Source organism: Colobus angolensis, unplaced genomic scaffold (assembly GCF_000951035.1).
Source record: "Colobus angolensis palliatus isolate OR3802 unplaced genomic scaffold, Cang.pa_1.0 Scaffold84, whole genome shotgun sequence".
Taxonomy (NCBI): domain Eukaryota; kingdom Metazoa; phylum Chordata; class Mammalia; order Primates; family Cercopithecidae; genus Colobus; species Colobus angolensis.
The window spans coordinates 3,862,607-3,880,756 of NW_012122265.1; the positions used below are offsets into that span (position 1 = coordinate 3,862,607).

An 18,150-nucleotide genomic window follows, 5' to 3' on the forward strand; every position below is an offset into this window, starting at 1 on the left:
TTGAAAACGGGGTTAGGACGTCAACACATGAACTGGGGGGACACAGTTCAGCCCATCACAGAGGCCCAGCTTAAGTTGTGGGGAGGGGCGCCCTGTGGCAGGCAGCTCGGTGCACTCCTGCTTTGTGTGATGATGTGGCCCATCCTTATACATGCCCAAGCCCGCCGGACATCTCATGGGGCAGATGGAAGCTCAGACCCCGTGTCCGTTCCATGTGAAGCACTGGCTTGAGCTCCTTGCCATGGAGACGTTCTCTGTCCCCAGCCTGCCTCTCTGCTTCCATGTCAGGGGTGAGTTCTGGGCCTGGTGGAGTCCAGCTGGGGTCTCGGCCCAGAACTCACAGCTCCCCCCTGCTGGGCTCGCTTGGGGGCTTGGACGCACGCAGGCCTGCACCTCCGTAGGGTCCCCACCCAGCTGACCGCGACACGGATGCACTCACCGGCCTTTCTCCCTGTTCTTCTCCCCAGTGCCCTTCCGAGAGGCCCCGGCGTACTCCAACCGCCGGCGGCGGCCCCCAAACACGCTGGCCGCCCCCCGGGTCCTGCTGCGCTCCAACAGTGACAACAACCTCAATGCCAGCGCTCCCGAGTGGGCCGTCTGCTCCACGGCCACCTCGCACCGCAGCCTCTCACCCCAGCTGCTGCAGCAGATGCCCGGCAAGCCTGAGGGGGCCGCGAAGACCATCGGGAGCTACGTGCCCGGGCCCCGCAGCCGGTCCCCATCGCTCAACAGGCTGGGCGGCACAGGCGAGGACGGCAAGAGGCCGCAGCCTCTCTGGCATGTCGGGTAAGGAGTGGCACACGCCAAGGGGAGGAAGACCACCGTGTGCTGGGGGTCCCAGCTCCTCCAACTTGGGGCTGGCCCAGAGGTTGAGGAGGAAAGAAGGAAGCCCATTTTATTCCAATGCGGGTTGAGGACACTTTCGTGCCTGAGGAGTTGTGCCCAGTGTCCCTGCTGACACGGTCTCCCGCACGGGGACTGGGGTCGCCTGCCTGAGCCTCGTGGAGGCCCATGATGACAGCTCGGGGCGGGCGTGGAGGCTGAGCCGAGCGTCCTGGGGTGGGCTGGGGATGCGGCTGGGGATGCGGCTGGGGGTGCGGCTGGGGGTGCGGCTGGGGGTGCGGCTGGGGGTGCGGCTGGGGTGCGGCTGGGGGTGCGGCTGGGGATGCGGCTGGGGATGCGGCTGGGGTGCGGCTGGCGTCTTGGGTCCCGTTGCCTTTCCTTGTGCACTGACATTTTGGTCCTAGGTGAAATGTCAAGAGGGAGAGAGGCAGGGCTGCAAGCCTGGTCCGGGGTGCGTGCCCTCCCAAGGGCCACGTTTGCAAGCCTGCAAACGCACCGTATCCAAAGTGAGGGTGCCCACGTGGGTGGCAGGGAGAAACCCAGCCCAGAGGAGAACACTGGGGCCGGAGAGGCTGGCTCAGGGCTCTGGTGTCTGGCTGTCTCAGCAGCTGCGAGGATGGTCTCAGGTAGTGCTACCCACAGGGGAGCTCTTGCAGGCCTGGGCCGAGCATGGCAGGAGCACAGAGGGCAGGTCTGTCAGTCTCTGAGGCAGCCCCAGGAGACAGGAGCCTGTGCCTTGTTCCATTTCCTAGACAAGGACACGGGCAGCGTAGGGCAGACTTTGGGACCTGCCTGTGGTCTCCTGCCCAGCACCCCATTTGGCATCCAACTCCAGGTCTGGGTCTCTCCCCACCCTCCTGCCTCCCAAGCAGCCAGGGGAACTGGATTTGCACTCAGAGCCCCAACTCCCAAGCAGGTCTCTGCCTTTCTCACACCGCCTCCTGGAATTTTCAGGCGAGGAAGAGACTTCCCAGGGGTCCACTCATTGTCGGGGCCCCAGGTGCTAGGGTTGGTGTTGGTTCCAGCCGTGAAAGTTGCGCCTGCAGGGGCAGTGGCCGTTGCCGCAGACGCCTCCAGGTTCTCATGGGCACTGCCGCTCCAGGAGTTCACCGTGCTGGCTTCTTTGCTGCAGGATGCCTCTATGAGGAGCCCAAGGTCACACAGTCGGCATGTAGCAAGGGCAGGACTCGGCACAGGCCCCTGGCTCTGGCGTCTGGTGACTTGGCACTCCCTCAGGTTTGAGCCTTGGACCTGTGCTTCCCCGGCTGTTACCATGTTTTCGGTGATGCCGGCATTCAGTGCTGGGGCCGCTGACTCTCGCCCCCATCCTACCTGCTTCCTGTTTCCTCCGTGGCCTCAAAGCCTCTCGGGGTCCAGCGCCTGGCTGTGGGGAGTCTTGCAGGCCTGGGTCACGCTCTGTTGCCAGCTAAGGTCAGGGATGTCAGGGAGGAAGACCGCCACCACCCCTGCCCCCAGGGGCTCCACGTGGCAGGCTCCATGTGAGTTTGAGGAGGGGTCAGTGCCTCACGTTGTCCCAGGAGGGGCTGATCACCCTGACTATGACCAGCAGCCCAAGCTTTGGAGTCACAGCCAAGGAAGCCGGGGGGGAGAACGTGCCGGTGAGAGCACACTTCTCCTGGCCCCTAGGCAGGGTCGAGCCCTGACCCTCTTAGAGCTGGCGGACCCCATCCTCTCAACACTTTGGCCTTTAGCCCATGGATGCTTCCCACCAGAGCCAAACGAGGAGGTCCAGCTGCCTCTGGTCTAGATTCCTGCTTGGAAGGACCCCGAGGGAGGAGTCCCGGGTGCTGAGAACAGTGTGAAGCTAAATTAAAGGGCTCCCCTGAGGCAGCCAATTGCACTTCGCACACTTAGTGAGACTTCTGACTACAGTTTTAAAAAAGTGTGTGTCCTTTTCGCCCAGTACAAAATCTAATAAAAGAGAGCAAAGGCAACATGGCCAGGGACTTGAGCTGGCTGTAGACGAGATGTGACTCAGGAGAGAGAGAAGCAGCCAGGTGTATTGCAGCTGCGGTCTGACCGTCCCTGTTTCCCTATTCATGTGTGGGGAGCAGAGGATGGAGTACACATGTGTGTTTGCATTTTTGTGTGTGCATGCCTGTGTATGTATGTGCACGCATTTTTGTGTTTGTGTGTGTGGGTGCATTTGCCTTCGTGCATGCAGGTGTGTAGACATGCGTGTGCATGTTAAGGAGAGAGAATCATTGTGTATGTGTGTGTGTGTGTGGTCATCATGGTGGTCAGCCTGCCTCAAATGCTCATTGCCTGGCCTCCTGCATACACGCTTCGGGACTGTACCGTTGTATAGCTGTGTAACCTTGGGCAGGTAAAACCCAATCTGCCTCTTCTTTGTCAGTTATAAAACAAGGGGCCGGGTGCAGTGGCTCATGCCTGTAATCCCCAGCACTTTGGGAAACCAAGGTGGGTGGATTACTTCAGGTCAGGAGTTCAAAACCAGGCTGGCCAACACGGTGAAACTCCATCTCTACTAAAAATACAAAAATGAGCTAGATGTAGTGACACATGCCTGTAATCCCAGCTACTCGGGAGGCTGAGGCAGGAGAATCACTTGAACCTGGGAGGCGGGGGTTGCAGTGAGCTGAGATGGCACCACTGCACTCTGGCCTGAGTGACAGAGCGAGACTGTGTCTCAAAAAAAAAGGTCCCAGAAAGACCACCTTCAGGTTTTTCTCGAGATCAGGTGAAGTCGTTCAGGGTGGCCGCCTCACACGGCACCTTGTCCAGCCAGGGCTCATTCCACATTGGTTCTTAGAGTTCAGGTCCGTGTCCAGTCCAAGGCCCAGAGCTTGGCCAAGACTGTCCCCTTTATCACCCAGAACCATTGGTAGAGTGACCAACCATTCAGGTTTGCCTGTGATGCGGGACTTCCAGTGCTAAAATCAGGACAGCCGGTCCCCCTAACTGTAGGCCGCTGCCTGTCCCAAGTCAAGGTGCACTGTTCTTACCTGGTGGCCCTGACCCATCAGTCCCATCTTCCTTGGCCTTGTTCCCATCTTTTTCCCTTTCCCCACCCCCTCACAGCCTCCCTGTCCATATCCATCTGTCTGGGATTCAGCACCCTCAGTGGTAGCAGTAGCTGTGCTGCGGGAGGAACCCTCGGGGTGGGCACTAATGAGCTGAGAGGTCCTTCCCTCAAGACCTGTGTCCTAACTAGGACCTGCCAGTGGCACTGGCGTCCCCTCCTATGGGACGGCAGTAGCGAGCATTTGCCTTCAAGGCGACCAGGTGGGATGGAGAGTTGGAGGCAGGCATGCTTCTCCAGGCCTCTTTTTGAGGTCCCCTGGGATGAGGGTGGGCCATGCGGGTGTTGTCCCTGCATAGGGCCACATGCACTTGGGGGGCAGAAGTGTCTTTGCACGGTGAGGGGGTACAGAAGGGAGCCAGTTCATTGAACATTGTTTGTTTATGGAGCAGTTACCCAGGCCCATGCCGGGCACAGGGACATTCAGGTGACGCAGCCGGGGTGGAAAGGCTGGTGCCCTGAGCACACTTGGTCTGAATGTCCTGCAAACGAGGTACAGCCAAGGGAGGGGGGCCTGGCTAGAGCTGTCTACTTCCTGGCTGTGGACTGAGAGCCCAGTGTGGAAGTGGCCTTTACTGAGATAGGGAAACGCTCATTCGGCCAGCCCTGGTGATGCTGGATGGTGGATCACAGGGCTGTGCAACCCAGCCCAGGGCCTTTTCGAGGCTCCAGGAGGTGGCTGAGCCCCTCTGCTTCTTGTTCATCCTTGAAGCTCAGAGCACAGCCCCATGCCTTGTGTGCCTGCCCTACTATTCCTGAAAAACCAGCTCTTTCCAAGGGCAATGGGCACTGGCCGTGCGGCACTAACAGGGCACTTTCAGGGAGGCTGCTGGCTCCCAGTATCTGGGGCCTTGGGTGCCCCAGAGCTCTTTCTGGTTGCCGTCAGAAGCACAGGTGACAGAGTGCTCTCCCTGCCGTGGAGGGGAAAGCCTTCCCCGCTTCCTCCTGTCTCGGAGGTGGGGCAGCTGCCCATCAGCCCATGCTGAGCAGCTGGTGCTGACCATCCCCCAAGCGGTGCTGACCGCCAGGGCTCCCTGGCTCTGCCTACCGACCAGGTGACTTTGGGCAAGTCACTTGTCGGTTCTGTGCCTCTGTTTTCTCCTGTGTAATGTGGGGCTGATGACTTTCGCCCCCTCCCATGTGTGCTGGGTGGATTAAGTGGCATTCAGCACCCGGCCTGCCCTGAGATCCACAGCTCCTCATAGAGAGTCTTCAGTTCTGCAGAAGCGTTGGCTGCTCTTAGTGTCGTCTTCAACTTCATCCTCATCATGGACAGTTTAGAAAGACCCTGCTGCCTGCCGTAGGGCAGGGAGCAGAGGGCATCAGGTGTTGTTGTCCCAGTGGCAGAGGCCTGCTTGGGCTAAGAAGCAGGGGAAGCAGAGATGGCCAGGTAGGAGGAGGGTGACTGTCCTGGGCAGGGAGGCGACTGGCCAGGCCCCGTGTCCCCCTGCTCATGCTCAGCACCCCTCTCAAGCCAGACCTGTTTGCCTAAACGCTGACCCAAAGACCCAGATACCTTGGCCAGGACTGCAGTGGGTGTGGCAGTGTGGTCAGAACCAGCCTCAGGTCACTCCCTCAAATGCAGCCTTGGTGGAGTTCAGGGAGGCCTCCCAGCCTCCCCAAGGTCCCCACTGGGACTCCTGCTGACACCAAGCAACCCAGTGCCTCCTGGCCTGGCCTCAGAGCTGCGGGCAGGGTCTGCGTCCTGCATGGAGGTGCCAACCCTGGTTCGAAGCCGCCCTGAGCCAGTTTGCACAGTGGTGAGCACCCCGAGGAGCTCGCCGGGCCCAGCCTGGGAGCTGGTGTTGCAGTGATGGTGTAACAGGAAGGGGGCTGCAAGGGGTGTGAGGGGGCCGAACTGTGGACAGTCAGTGTCTGCTGGGAGGTGAGGGCTCTCAGCGGAGACACTGCAGGGTCCCTTGCTGCCCATCACTGCACAAGCCCCTCCCGGGTGAGCCAGAACACCTGTGGCAGGGCTGTCCCCCTGAGGCAGAGAGAGGAACATGCCCCACTCTTGTCCCTGCCCCCATCCTCCCCCACGGTCTCTCCTGCCCACCTGTCCCTTGGCCTGTGTTCTTCCTTCCTCCCCCCTCCTTCTCCTCCTCATTTTCGTGTGTGTGTGTGTGTGTGTGTGTGTGTTCTCCCGTCCTCCTAGAGGTGCTGGTCCAGGAGGGTGGAAGCCAGCGCACCTGCACACCTCTGCTCCCTCAGGTGTGAGGCTCGGCCAGCTCCGCATCTGGGGGGCGCCCTCTGGTGGTGCCCACTGGCACTGCTGGGCCACGATCTGAGAACATTCCTGAGACACCTGAGTCCCTGCTCTAGGAGTGCATGGGGTGGGGGCGGCATTCCTGTTCCTTCTGGGTCTGTTCCAGCTGCCAAGGGGCTGGTTGGCCTGCCCAGGTTCAGAACAACTCTCGATGTATTTCTACAAAGTGGCAGCTGGTCCCAAGCGCTGCTCTTGCCTCACCCACCAGGGAACGTCCTGGCCACCCTCTCTTTCAAGAATGTTTCTTGGGTGGGGTCAGCTCGGCAGGGAAGAAAGACTCGTGCTTTCGAGTTTAGTTGGTGGAGATGAATGCTGTAGCCCTGTCCACACCTCGTCCATTGCACGCATGAAGGACAGTGGCATCCACCTGGCCACACAGGCAGGGGCTGGACCCCAGCAGGACCCGGTGGGGCTCTGGGAAGCCCGTCTTTGGCCCAGTGACCTCTGTTTTCCTGAATGTGGCATGGAAACTGAGGTGCAGCTGCATTCAGGGTTTCAGGTGGATGAAATGGGCAGAAGGGGCATTGGCCATCCCGGGACGCTGCTGGTGAGGGGCCAGCAGAGCAGTTTTGAGTCAGTGCCAGGACTGTGGCTCCTGCTTGCCCTCCTGTGCCCCATCATCCTGACCCAAAAAGTGGGGGTGGTTGGGCCCTGCTGGCAGAGTGGGGGTGAGGGGTAGAGTTGGGAACTCTCCCGGTGACCCTGACTTTCTCTTTCCTTTTTTTTTGAGACAGAGTCTCACTCTGTCGCCCAGGCTGAAGTGCAGTGTCGTGATCTTGACTCACTGCAACCTCCACCTCCCAGGTTCAAGTGATTCTCCTGCCTCAGCCTCCCAGGTAGCTGGGCTTACAGGTGTGCTCCACCATGCCCAGCTAAGTTTTGTGTTTTTAGTAGAGATGGGGTTTCGCCATGTTGGCCACGCTGGTCTCCAACTCCTGACCTCAGGTGATCCACCTGCCTCAGCCTCCCAAAGTGCTGGGATTACAGGGCTGAGCCACCATGCCTGGCCTGACTTTCACCTGTGCCCAGGATTAGCCTGGCAGGGAGCCGGGGCCAGATAGAGGGGCAGCCAGTGTCCTGTGCCCATCCCTGAAGCAGTCACTGCAGCCAGCAAGGTGAGATGTTGCAAATAATCCTGAGTCCCCATTGTGCATACTCAGAGATGCTGTCACCAGAACCACAGAGGCAGTGTGAAGCCCTCAGGCCCGAGACACGCAGGGCTTGGGTACGGGCTGACTTTCACAGACCTGGGAAGCCAGGGAGGGAGGCAATGTTGACCAGACAGGAGATGACACAGGGTCTGAGCCTTCAACTTTAAAACAACTGTCAGCCCAGCCAACAACATTTAGTAACGTTTGACAGACACTAAGGGCTTGGAACCTCCTGCGTTTGCTATGCCGCCCTCTGTGCCAGAGACCTGAGCTGACAGCTTTCTCTATTCCCCTACTGCCATCTTCCGTATGAGCTGTAACCTGGGAGACATGCCCACCTTGATTAGGTCCCAGGCCTGGGTGATTGTGCCTCTTGATACCTCCAACTCTCTCACAACTCTACACATTGGGGCTCCCCCAGCTCCCCTGGGATAGCCACAGGGGTACCTCAGTGGGGCTCCCCACCTCCACCTTCTTGTCTGCTCCGGTCCAGCCCTGAGGCTGCATCCAGGGTGAGCTGGTGCTCATTCCCCAGCACCACTGTGCCATGTGGCATCCATTTCTCCCCGAACATCCCTGCAGAGCCTTTCCCACGGCCTTGGCCTTCTCTCTACACCACCCAGTTCTCCCCTCTTTTAGCCCTTTGTGGGGAGGCCCTGTGGACTCTAACCTTGACCTCAAGTCCTGGCCCTGAAGCAGTCACTGCAGCCAGCAAGGTGAGATGTTGCAAATAATCCTAAGTCCCCATTGTCCATCCTCAGAGATGCTGTCACCAGAACCACAGAGGCAGAGTGAAGCCCTCAGGCCTGAGATGCACAGGGCTTGGGGACACCCACCTTGAGTAGGTCCCAGGCCTGGGTGATTGTGCCTCTTGATACCTCCAACTCTTTCACAACTGTACACATCAGAGGCTCTGCTGGGATGGCCACAGGGGCCCCTCAGTGGGGCTGCCCACCTCCACCTTCTGTCTGCTCCGACCCCTCAGCTGAGCAGAAATGCATCTGCTGACCTGTGCTTCTGCCCAGCTGACAGCTCCAGGAGGCCTGCATCCCTGTCTACCATTCACGGTGGTCTGCAGACCCACATGGCTATGGGCTCACAGCCCACCCACAGAGTACTTGCTGGATGAATGAATGAATGTGTAACTGACTGGTGAATGAATGAATGGAGAAAGGTCAGTATGTCAACCAGTTCCTGTTCACCCAGGCTGGCTGGGAAATGACCCACCTCACTGATCCAAGTCACCCCACCGAGAAGATTACCAATTTTTTCATTTTAAGAATTCAGTGATTTGGCCCTTATACCAAAACAAGTTGGTTAGAATCCCTCCTGGTTGTTCTTGGCCAGAGTGTAAGGAAAACATGGACAGATTGGGGTGCAGAAACTTCAGACCAGTCCTCACTGTGCAGGCAGGACAGCAGGAGGGACCCCCAGCGTGGCCCAGGTGCCACGTCTCCTGAGCGGGGCAGCCACTCTTCTCCCTGGGCCGCAGAGGCCTGGCTTCTGCTGCTGTCTGTGGCTGCCGTGGGAAGAGTGGGGCCCCGCAGGAAGATGTAGTTCATCAAATGAGACATCACAAGGATAAGACACCTTGCAGCAGGTGAGATCTTGTTCACCTCATTCTGTCACCAGACAGAGCAGGGAACCCTGTATTTCCATACCCAAGTCTGTATTTCCATACCCAAGTCACCATTTAGGGAGCCTCCATTTTCTCACCTGTAAAATGGGGACAAAGATTCTCACCGCTGCCTTTATGGGACTCTTTGAGGTTCAAATCAACAATAAATAGGAAGACATGTGAGCATTTGGGTGGAATCGCATGTCACTGCCGGTAATCACTGCCTAGAACCGTGTACACCACTCTGGTCTAGAAGAAATAAGACTTTCCTGTTTTTAGATAAAGGTTTTCCAGGCCATGGGATTGATGGGTTAGAGAACTGATTCCTGCAAAGAGAATCAAGAAACAGAACTTCAGAGTTGGAGCTGTGTTCACTTTGACTTCTCTGTCAAGTGACACACACTGGTGCCAGCTGGAGCAGTGAGGTGAGACAGGCACTTAGTTACCGACTTTGCAGCTGCAGCAGGGCAGTGTGAAGGTGCTGATGTTTGCATAGCACCTGGCAGGGTGTATTCTCACAGTTCCTCCTGATCATCCCCTTTTGTGATGGGGAGGTTGAGGCTTTGAGAGGTTAGCTGACTTGTCCAATGGTGGATAGTAAGTGTTCAGCTGGGCTTCAGGTCAGGTCTTTCTGAACTTTGGGTAGATGAGTGAATAGATGTTCAGAAAAATGATAAGATGGATGGATGAATGAATGGTGGATGGATGGGTAGATGGATGATGGATGGATAGATGATGGATGAATAGATGGGTGGATGGATGGATAGATGGATGAATGAATGAATGAATGAATGGTGGATAGATGGGTAGATGGATGCTGGGTGAATGGATGGATGGATAGATGATGGATGGATGAGTAGATGGATGATGGATGGATAGATGATGGATGGATGGGTGGGTGGATGGATGGGTGGATGGATGCATGATGGATAGTGGGTAGATGAGTGGTGGATGGATGGAAGAACAGGTAGTTGGGCAGATGGAAGGAGCCTGGATGGATAACGGAGAAGAGATGAGTGGATGGATTAACTGATGAAGTTAACTGACTTCTCAAGTAGGGCAGGCTCAGTCTCCCCTGCCAGCTGCTGTTGAGGATGCACAGTAGGGCCGTGAGGTTCCTTGCAGAAGCTCCTTGGGTGTGGAAGTCCTGAGAAGACACACTCCTCGTTTGGTTCCTAAGTTCTGGACTTAAGCAGCTGCTGTGTCAGCCACATAACAGTTGTGAACAGACCCTGTGACTCCTGCTCTGTGGCTCATCCTCTGCCCTGTCCCAGCTACTGTGAGCCCTGTCCGTCTGATTTTTCCTCTAGACTTCGACCCACCCTTTCTCCTCAGGAGGAAGCCCACGTGCCTCACCTTGCTCCCTCTGGAGCCCACCTATCCGGGTGCTTGGGGACTGATCCTGGGGCTGGGCTGACCTGACCTGCAGCCTCTCCACCTGCTCAAGAGCATCCATGCAGCCTGGGGACACTGGGGTCACATGTGACCCCATCTCTAGGACTAGCCTTCAGTCCTGATGGGGCCTAATGCATCCAGCTCCTCCAAGCGCCCATATCACACCCCCAGCCAGGACAGGGGGGTTGAGATGATGTCGGCATAGCCCTGTGTTCTGGCTGCTGCCCATCCAGCCTGGATGACGGTCAATGCAGAGACAGTGACTGCCCTCAGAGCTGCGGTGGGGCTGAGAACTGAGCTTCTCATCTGCATTTTCTCATTTATTCTTCCAGCAACCACAGGGGGTGGGGGGGCTCCACCCTGTACCACCTATTTTACAAATAAGAAAATTAAGGCTCAGAGAGGTAAAGTGACTCACTGAAGGTCACACAGCTGGGGCAGATCAGCCTGCGAGTGACGGGAGGTTCAGGCCATCCACAGAGCCCATGATGGCCACTGGCCTTGCTGGCTTCATCACTCGGGGCAGATGTGGGCAGGTACATTAAGGGACGTTCAAGGAGAGGAGGAATTCTGACCCTGGGGTGCTGTATTCTCCCGGAGTCCCCTTGGTTGCTGGGATTCTCCTCCCCATATCCCTGCTGGCCTGGGAGCCAGAGAGGAGACAGCTGTGAGGTGCTCAGTGCCTGCAGTGCAGGCTCCCATCCCTCCCAGCTCTGGATCCTGTGCCAGTCCAGCCCTGAGTCAGGCTGAGCTGAATGAATGCGTCTGAGTGCTGGTGCACGTGCAGATGGCTGGGCAGGCTGGCAGGGAAGCCTCTCCGATGGGAGCCTGGTCCAGCGCTGCTGTTGCATTTCTCAGCTCCCCTTGCAGAGCAGGAAGTGCCCAGTGTCCTTTCCTTGTGCTCCCTGGTGGCTCACTGAGCTATGCCTTTGGACAAAAGGAGGCCACCAAACTTGGCTTTTGCAAGAGTTCCTGCTCCAGGAACTCCTGGGGTGTTTGGGGATAAATGATGTCCATCGATGGGGAACAGTGGTCCTTTGGAATTCTCCTGGGTGTGCACATCGATGCACTGCTGTGCCACACCGTGCCCGGTGGGCTCCATCTTGTGCCCAGGCTGCATGGCAGTGACAGCACACCTGTGCCCCCAGGAGTCTGTGACTGCCACATTTGTGGCTATGACTTGGGGGAGGAATGGCATCCTAGGGACAGGGGACAGGGAAGTCCTAGCTGCCTGCAGCCTCCCCCATCTCTCAATGTCCTCAGAGCCCAGGTAAGCATCCAAGACGCCCACCTGTTCCAGAAGAGGCCACTGTCCTGCCCTGTCTCGGCTCCCCGTGGTTTCAGGACAAATCTGAGATTTGGAGTCAGGCAGACAGACTGAGCGTTGAGGCCCAGTCTACTCCCTACAGAGTCATCAGAGTACGTGGAGCCCTGGCTCCTCAAACACACTGACATGGGCAAGGTCCCTGTGACCAGATCTCACCATCCTAATGCTGAGAGAAGGAGTAAACAGCAGAACTAAATACAGCCCCATTGCCCTTCTGTAATTTTATACAAGCACGGAGCAAACTATAAGGCAATTATCAGGGACACATGTGTCGGGTGATTACAGTAGTGAAGGCACGTCGTGAGGGGGAGGCTCATGTTAAATGCCAAAAGAGGGTAGTCACATCCGCTTCTAAAACTTCCCTACAAGCCTATTTTGCATGGGTCCCTGTGTGCATGGGTCCTTCCTCCCTGTCCTCATAGAAAGGTCAATGCTGCCTCCATCGCCTCAGAGGCCACAGCACCTAAAGTTTGGGAAGGGAACCATGGTCAGAGACCACTCGCTTCCCTTGGCCAGCACCCTATTGGAGGGTGCCAGCTGCAGGTGGACGCTTTCCCTGTCTTTCTGAGCATGTGCCCGGGAGGGCCGTCCTGAAATCCTGGCCAGCTTCCTCCGGTGGATGCGTTTGTTTCTAAGGACTGCCATCCTGGCCACTGTGCAGGTGCATCTCAGAGTACTTTGTGCAGCGTGTCCTGTCGCTGGGCCCTGTTAAAGTGTGTCTCACTGCTGGGTGTAGAAATCAGGTTGAAGACATAGCTCTGTGCAAAATCAGTGACATACAGCAAGAACGGATATTCGTTCCTCTTGTGTGTTTCACTGGGGACGCTGGGAACCGCACTGAGAGAACCGAGGTCATGAGCGATTTTGATGGAAGGTCCTGGGTGCTTCCTCGCCCGGTGTGACTGACGCTCACAGGGAGGTGGATAAAATGTCGGACACCCAAGGCCTTCCTGGATCTCTTTCTCCACCTGAGTCTCTTTGGGTTTTATTGTTTGTTTTTGTTTTTTTGAGACAGGATCTCACTCTGTCACCCAGGCTGGAGTGCAGTGGTGCAGTCATGGCTCACTGCAGCCTCGACCTCCTGGCCACAAGTGATTCTCCCGCCTGAGCCTCCCAAGTAGCAAGAACCACAAATGCAATGCACACCACCATACCTGGCCAATTTTTGTTTTTTTGTTTGTTTGTTTGTTTGTTTGTTTTGTTATGTAGAAATGAGGTTTCGTCATGTTGCCCAGGCTAGTCTCTTTAAAAATAGTGGCAAAATAGGCCAGGTGTGGTGGCTCACGCCTGTAACTTCAATATTTTGGGAGGCCGAGGTGGGTGGATCGTTTGAGGTCAGAAGTTTGAGACCAGGCTGGCCAACATGGTGAAACCCTGTCTCTACTAAAAGTACAAAAATTAGCCGGGCGTGGTAGTGGGCGCCTGTAGTCCCAGCTACTCGGGAGGCTGAGGTGGGAGAATCGCTTGAACCCAGGAGGCGGAGGTTGCAGTGAGCTGCGATCGCACCACTGCACTCCAGCCTGGGTGACAGAGCAAGACTTTGTCTCAAAAAAAATTAAAAAATGAAGTAAAATAGTGACAAAATATATGTAACATGTAATTTACCACCTTAGAACCATTTTGAAGTGCACAGTCCAGTGTCATTCAGTGGAATACTTTCGAGTGCTGTGCAACCATCACCACCATCCATATCTCCAGAACCTTCTGATCTTATGAAACCAAGACTCTGTCCCCATTGAACCCTCACTCCCCATTCTCTCCCCTAGCCCCTGGCACCCCCAATTCTACTTTCTGTGTCCATGAATCTGACGGCTCTCGGGCCCTCGCATGGCTGGGAACACAGTCTGCGTTCTATTGTGTCTGGCATATCTCACTGAGCAGTGTCCGCAAGGTTCACCTGTGGTGTAGCCTGTGTCAGAGTTTACTTCCTTTTTTCTTTTTTGGAGACAGAGTCTCACTTTGTCATCCAGGCTGGAGTGCAATGGTGCAATCTTGGCTCACTTGAACCTCCGCCTCCTGGGTTCAAGTGATTCTCCTGCCTCAGCCTCTCTGGTAGCCGGGATTACTGGTACCCACCACATTCAGCTAGTTTTTGAATTTTTAGTGAAGACGAGGTTTCACCATGTTGGCCATGCTGGTCCCGAGCTTGTGACCTCAGGTGGTCCACCCACCTCGGCCTCTCAAAGTGCTGGGATTACAGGTGTGAGCCACCACGCCTGGCCCAGAGTTTACTTCCTGATGGAGGCTAAACGGCGTTCCATTGTGTGTTTGGACCATGCTGTGTCTCTCCATTATTCTGTGGAGGGACCCTTGGGCTGCTGTGAACGGGGGTGTGCAGATGTCTCCCCGAGTGGCTGTGGTCTATCCGTGCGGGGCAGACCCGTGAGTGGGATTGCTGGATCTGCCTGGATCTCTGACCACAGTGCTGCCCCAGCCCGTTCCCGTCTTCCTCACTGTCTGACGTCGGGAGTTCTGATGTGGCCGGCCGACGCGCAGTGTGTGTTGAATGGCGTGGCTGTGGTTCTTGGAGGGTAGCTTGTGACCTCGTGACTCTGCTCTCTCTCTCTCTGCCCCTCTTGCCTGGTCCAGGTCGCCTTTTGCTGCTGGTGCCAAGGACTCACTCTCGGCCTTCGAGTACCCGGGGCCCAAGCGGAAGCTCTACAGTGCCGTGCCCGGGAGGCTCTTCGTCGCCGTCAAGCCATACCAACCCCAAGTCGACGGCGAGATCCCCCTTCACCGTGGCGACAGGGTCAAAGGTCAGTGTCTGCTAGTTGTCCTCTGCTCCTGGAGTGAGATCAGCCTGTGGCCCTTCAGCCGGCCTGCTGTGGGGACGATGTCCAAGGCACTGCTTCTCCATGGAAAGCACAGACCCCTGGAAGGGCAGGAATGGGGAACAGAGGGACGTTCCCAGAACCTTTCCCTCACTCTCCAGGAAGCTGTTGTGGCATCCTCAATGCTGGGTCTCAGGGATCGATGAGGACATGCCCATCGGGAATGAGATTCCACTTGAGAAGTGCAGTGGGGGAGCCAGCTGAGGGCGCTGAAGAGCAGAACTCCTTTCCATCTGGAATCCCCTAAGTCTGAAGTGTCGGGGCGGGCCCTGGCATGGGTCAGCTTTGGGGTCTCCAGGTAGATGGTCCAGTGTGACCTGAGGCCTGGGGCCTGCAGTGTTCAAAGGAAGGAAGTCTACCATCTTGGAAGGAGAGATTCTCAAAGTAGAATCCTGGGAACCAGCGTTGAGAAGCCTGTCGGGGGCCATTGTCAACACCGGGTCAAGGGGTTAGACGTTGTTCCTGGGGTACTGGGGAGCCAGTGATAGTTTCTGCCCAGGGGAAATCAGGTGTGTGAGGCACTGCAGGAAGATAAAAGTAGGGTTGGAGGGAAGTTGGCAGTGGTGGCGTCTGAGGCACGCAGCAGAAGCAACCTGGCAGGTGTGGGCTGCAGGGGTTGTGTGGGGTGGTAGGAACTCACTGGGTGGGGCAAGAAAGGCCCAGCACACGTGGCCAGCACACCCAGGCCCTGCCGTTGGAAGGCAGGCTTCCAGAAGATGCGTGGCACGGGTGGAAGGTGTGGCCCTTAGGGGTCAGTAGGCCCGGTTCAAATCCCGCCTTCCCCAGCTGGCTGCCGCCTGGCCTCCAGCAGGTAATTGACTCAGTTCCTTTCTCCGCGCTGCACACTGATCAGGTCAGCTTGACCTGGGTTACTGCAACATTCTAATGACGGCAGAGTCCCGCCCTCATGCCTGATGGCCGGTGTTCCTGCTGCACACATATTTCATCATTTGATAGCATCAAACAAGTCCCTGGAGCTCTATTCATTTTTTTCAGTCATTTTTCTTTACATTAGATCATTTCTCTTGGTTATTGTTTAAGTGCACTTACCCTTTCCTTTGAAATGTCCCTTTAGCTGTTAAGTCCATCTTTTGAGTTTTATAATTTCAGAAATTATGTTTGCTAGCTTTTCCAGGTATCTATTTTTATTGTTGCCTTTTATTTGCCAAGACCTCCTATTACTCTGTTGAGATTTTTTTGTTCATTAAAGACTTGTTTTTTGTTTTGTTTTTACAACATTGTAGATTGGTAATTGTCACTTTAAAATCCCTCACACTTAACGCCATCAACTTGGCTGTCTCTCTGAGGACCAGTGCTGAGAGCCACCTTCCCTCCTCCCCACTGAGGCCAGCCCTGAGATGTTGGGTGATAGGGATGTCAAGGCCCCGCAGGTGGGGAGCGAGAGGGGCCATCTGTGCAGGGATCAGGGCCAATGCTAGCCTTGTTAGCAACCCCGTTCTAGGAAGTGAGAGCCGAGGCTCCTAGTTAGAGAATGTGTTCTGACCAGTCTGCACGCTCAGGGCCACCCCCTAGGCCCAAGTGGGAGCCAAGGAGGTTCACTGTCCCTCCAGAGCAGGAAGGGATGCGTGGTCCTCCCATCCAGGCCTGTCCCCACTGTCGAAAGGAGAAGCCTGGGGCTCAGGGGTTGGAGGGTGGGAGCTGCTCCTCTGTGAGTCCTGCTTGGAGCTTACTGATGCCCAGGGAGGAGGCTGGGGTGTGGCTGGCAGTTCCTCTAGGGCAGCCAGGTTAGTCCTAGACTTCCAAAGGGGCAGAGAGGCCTGTGAAGATGAACCTGGAGCCTGGGGCTGGGCATCTGTGGAGTCACTCAGGCATACCGACCCATGCTGCAGGAGGGGCAGAGCTGCAGACAGGCTCCCATGCTGTGAACTTGGCATGCATCCCCAGTCCCCTAGACATAGAGCAGAGGCCCGTGGGAGTGGGCACTGAACAGCTGAGAGTTCCTCGGAAGGGACCCTGAGTTTGCAGCATGGATGAGCAGGAGGTCAAGGGAGAGGGGGAGCCAGCGATGAGCCCATCAATGGGCCCGAGTCTCCCACAGGCCAGCAGTGGTAGGCAGACTTGAGGACCCAGGACTCGCAGGGGTCGTGGGACATGGCAGGCGAATCCACATCTCACACCTTGATTCCCGGCAGCTCTGGTGGCCTTCAACTGTCCAGCTCCCTGGGTTTGATAGAGTGATCCAACAAAGGAAAGAAGGGAGGTCACGTGACTCCTGTCCAGGCCCCAGGACTGGGCCTCCTTGGCCTCTCTGCCCCTCCCCAGCACACTGGAGCCCAGCAGCACCTCCTCAAACACGACCAGACGGGAACCCGCCCCTCGCAGGAGTGTGGGGCGTGTGGGGAGCTGGGCCTGTCTCCCAGGGAGAACAGAAATGACAGAGCTTGGTTCCAAAACTCACACTTCAAAGGATCGATGGCAAAGGACTGCTGTTCTGAAAAGAGATTCGAGTGGGCCGCGCAGGCCATTTGCACACAATTGGCGCAGAGCCCCTTCCTGCTGCCAGCGGCGCCGCTCTTCCTTCCTGCCGAGCTGTCGGTGCCTCCCCCCCTTCACAGGGTGGCCCGCGCATCCTTGCTGCCTGCATGGCAGTGCTTAGAGGCGGGCGGGTCGAGCTGATCCACTGCCTGCAGAGCCCAGGCCCTTTGGAGGAATTCTGTCCCCTTGACATCAAGGGAACAACCACTGTGGGCAGGAAACCCAGCTGCCTGGCTGGCAGGGGCAGGTCTGGGAGGGTTTCCAGAGAAACCAAACTCATTTTTTGCAGTAGAAGTTGGGCCCGGGCAGCAGGCAGGCAGGGTGGCTGTGACAGGTCCCAGGGTGGCCCTGGGGTCCTGCTGATAACATTGCTGCTCCTGGCTCTTTCAGAAGGCTAATTTACATCTCCTCCATTCAGTCCCGTTTGGGAAGGGGTGGACATTCCCAGAAGACAGTTGCATACCATGTACCTGGGAAAACATACCCAGCATTTTTCTCCTAAAATAAGGGGTGTCCAAGAATAGGTGTGTACATGTTCTGATTCCCCCACTGACCCTCCTTTTTCTTTCTTTCTTTTTTTTAATTCAAGGGCTTTTCTTTGTCCTTCACTGTGCCTGACACATTCTTCCCTCTTCCCTCCACCCGGATAGTTCTTTATGCGAGATATGGCATGAGGCCCCTGAGCCAGAGGCCTGTCCAAGCTGTGTACCCTGAGCCAGAGCCCTGTCCAAGGTGTGTACCCTGAGCCAGAGGCCTGTCCAAGCTGTGCACCCTGAGCCAGAGCCCTGTCCAAGCTGTGTACCCTGAGCCAGAGCCCTGTCCAAGCTGTGTGCCCTGAGCCAGAGCCCTGTCCAAGCTGTGTACCTGGGTGCAGTTTCTCAGCCTCTCTTCCCAAAGTCCCTGCATCTGAGACATGAGGGGAGTTTGTTAAATGTGCAGATCTCCTGACCGTCCATCCCTACATCTGTAGAATTGTGTCTGCAAGGACACAGCCTAGGAATCTGAATAGTTAACGAGCTCCTCAGGTGATTTTGCAGCATTCCTGACTGTGACGTATTGTAGACCCTCTGCAGGCAGGACTGTGTTTTCTTCTTGTTTCCCAAGCATGTGACACAGTGCTTGGAATGGGATAGATGATGGATGGATGCAATGGCTGGAT

The 18,150-nt window shown here is 56.5% G+C and overlaps 1 protein-coding gene across 1 annotated transcript in view; it reads left to right on the plus strand.

Moving 5' to 3' along the window:
- Nucleotides 1-18,150, plus strand: part of SHANK2 (SH3 and multiple ankyrin repeat domains 2) — a 688,546-nt gene that overhangs the window by 314,780 nt on the left and 355,616 nt on the right. The window contains exons 12-13 of the mRNA XM_011930122.1: nt 468-786; nt 14,254-14,420. Coding sequence (XP_011785512.1) covers nt 468-786; nt 14,254-14,420 — 486 coding nt within the window. The remainder of the gene's footprint in view (nt 1-467; nt 787-14,253; nt 14,421-18,150) is intronic.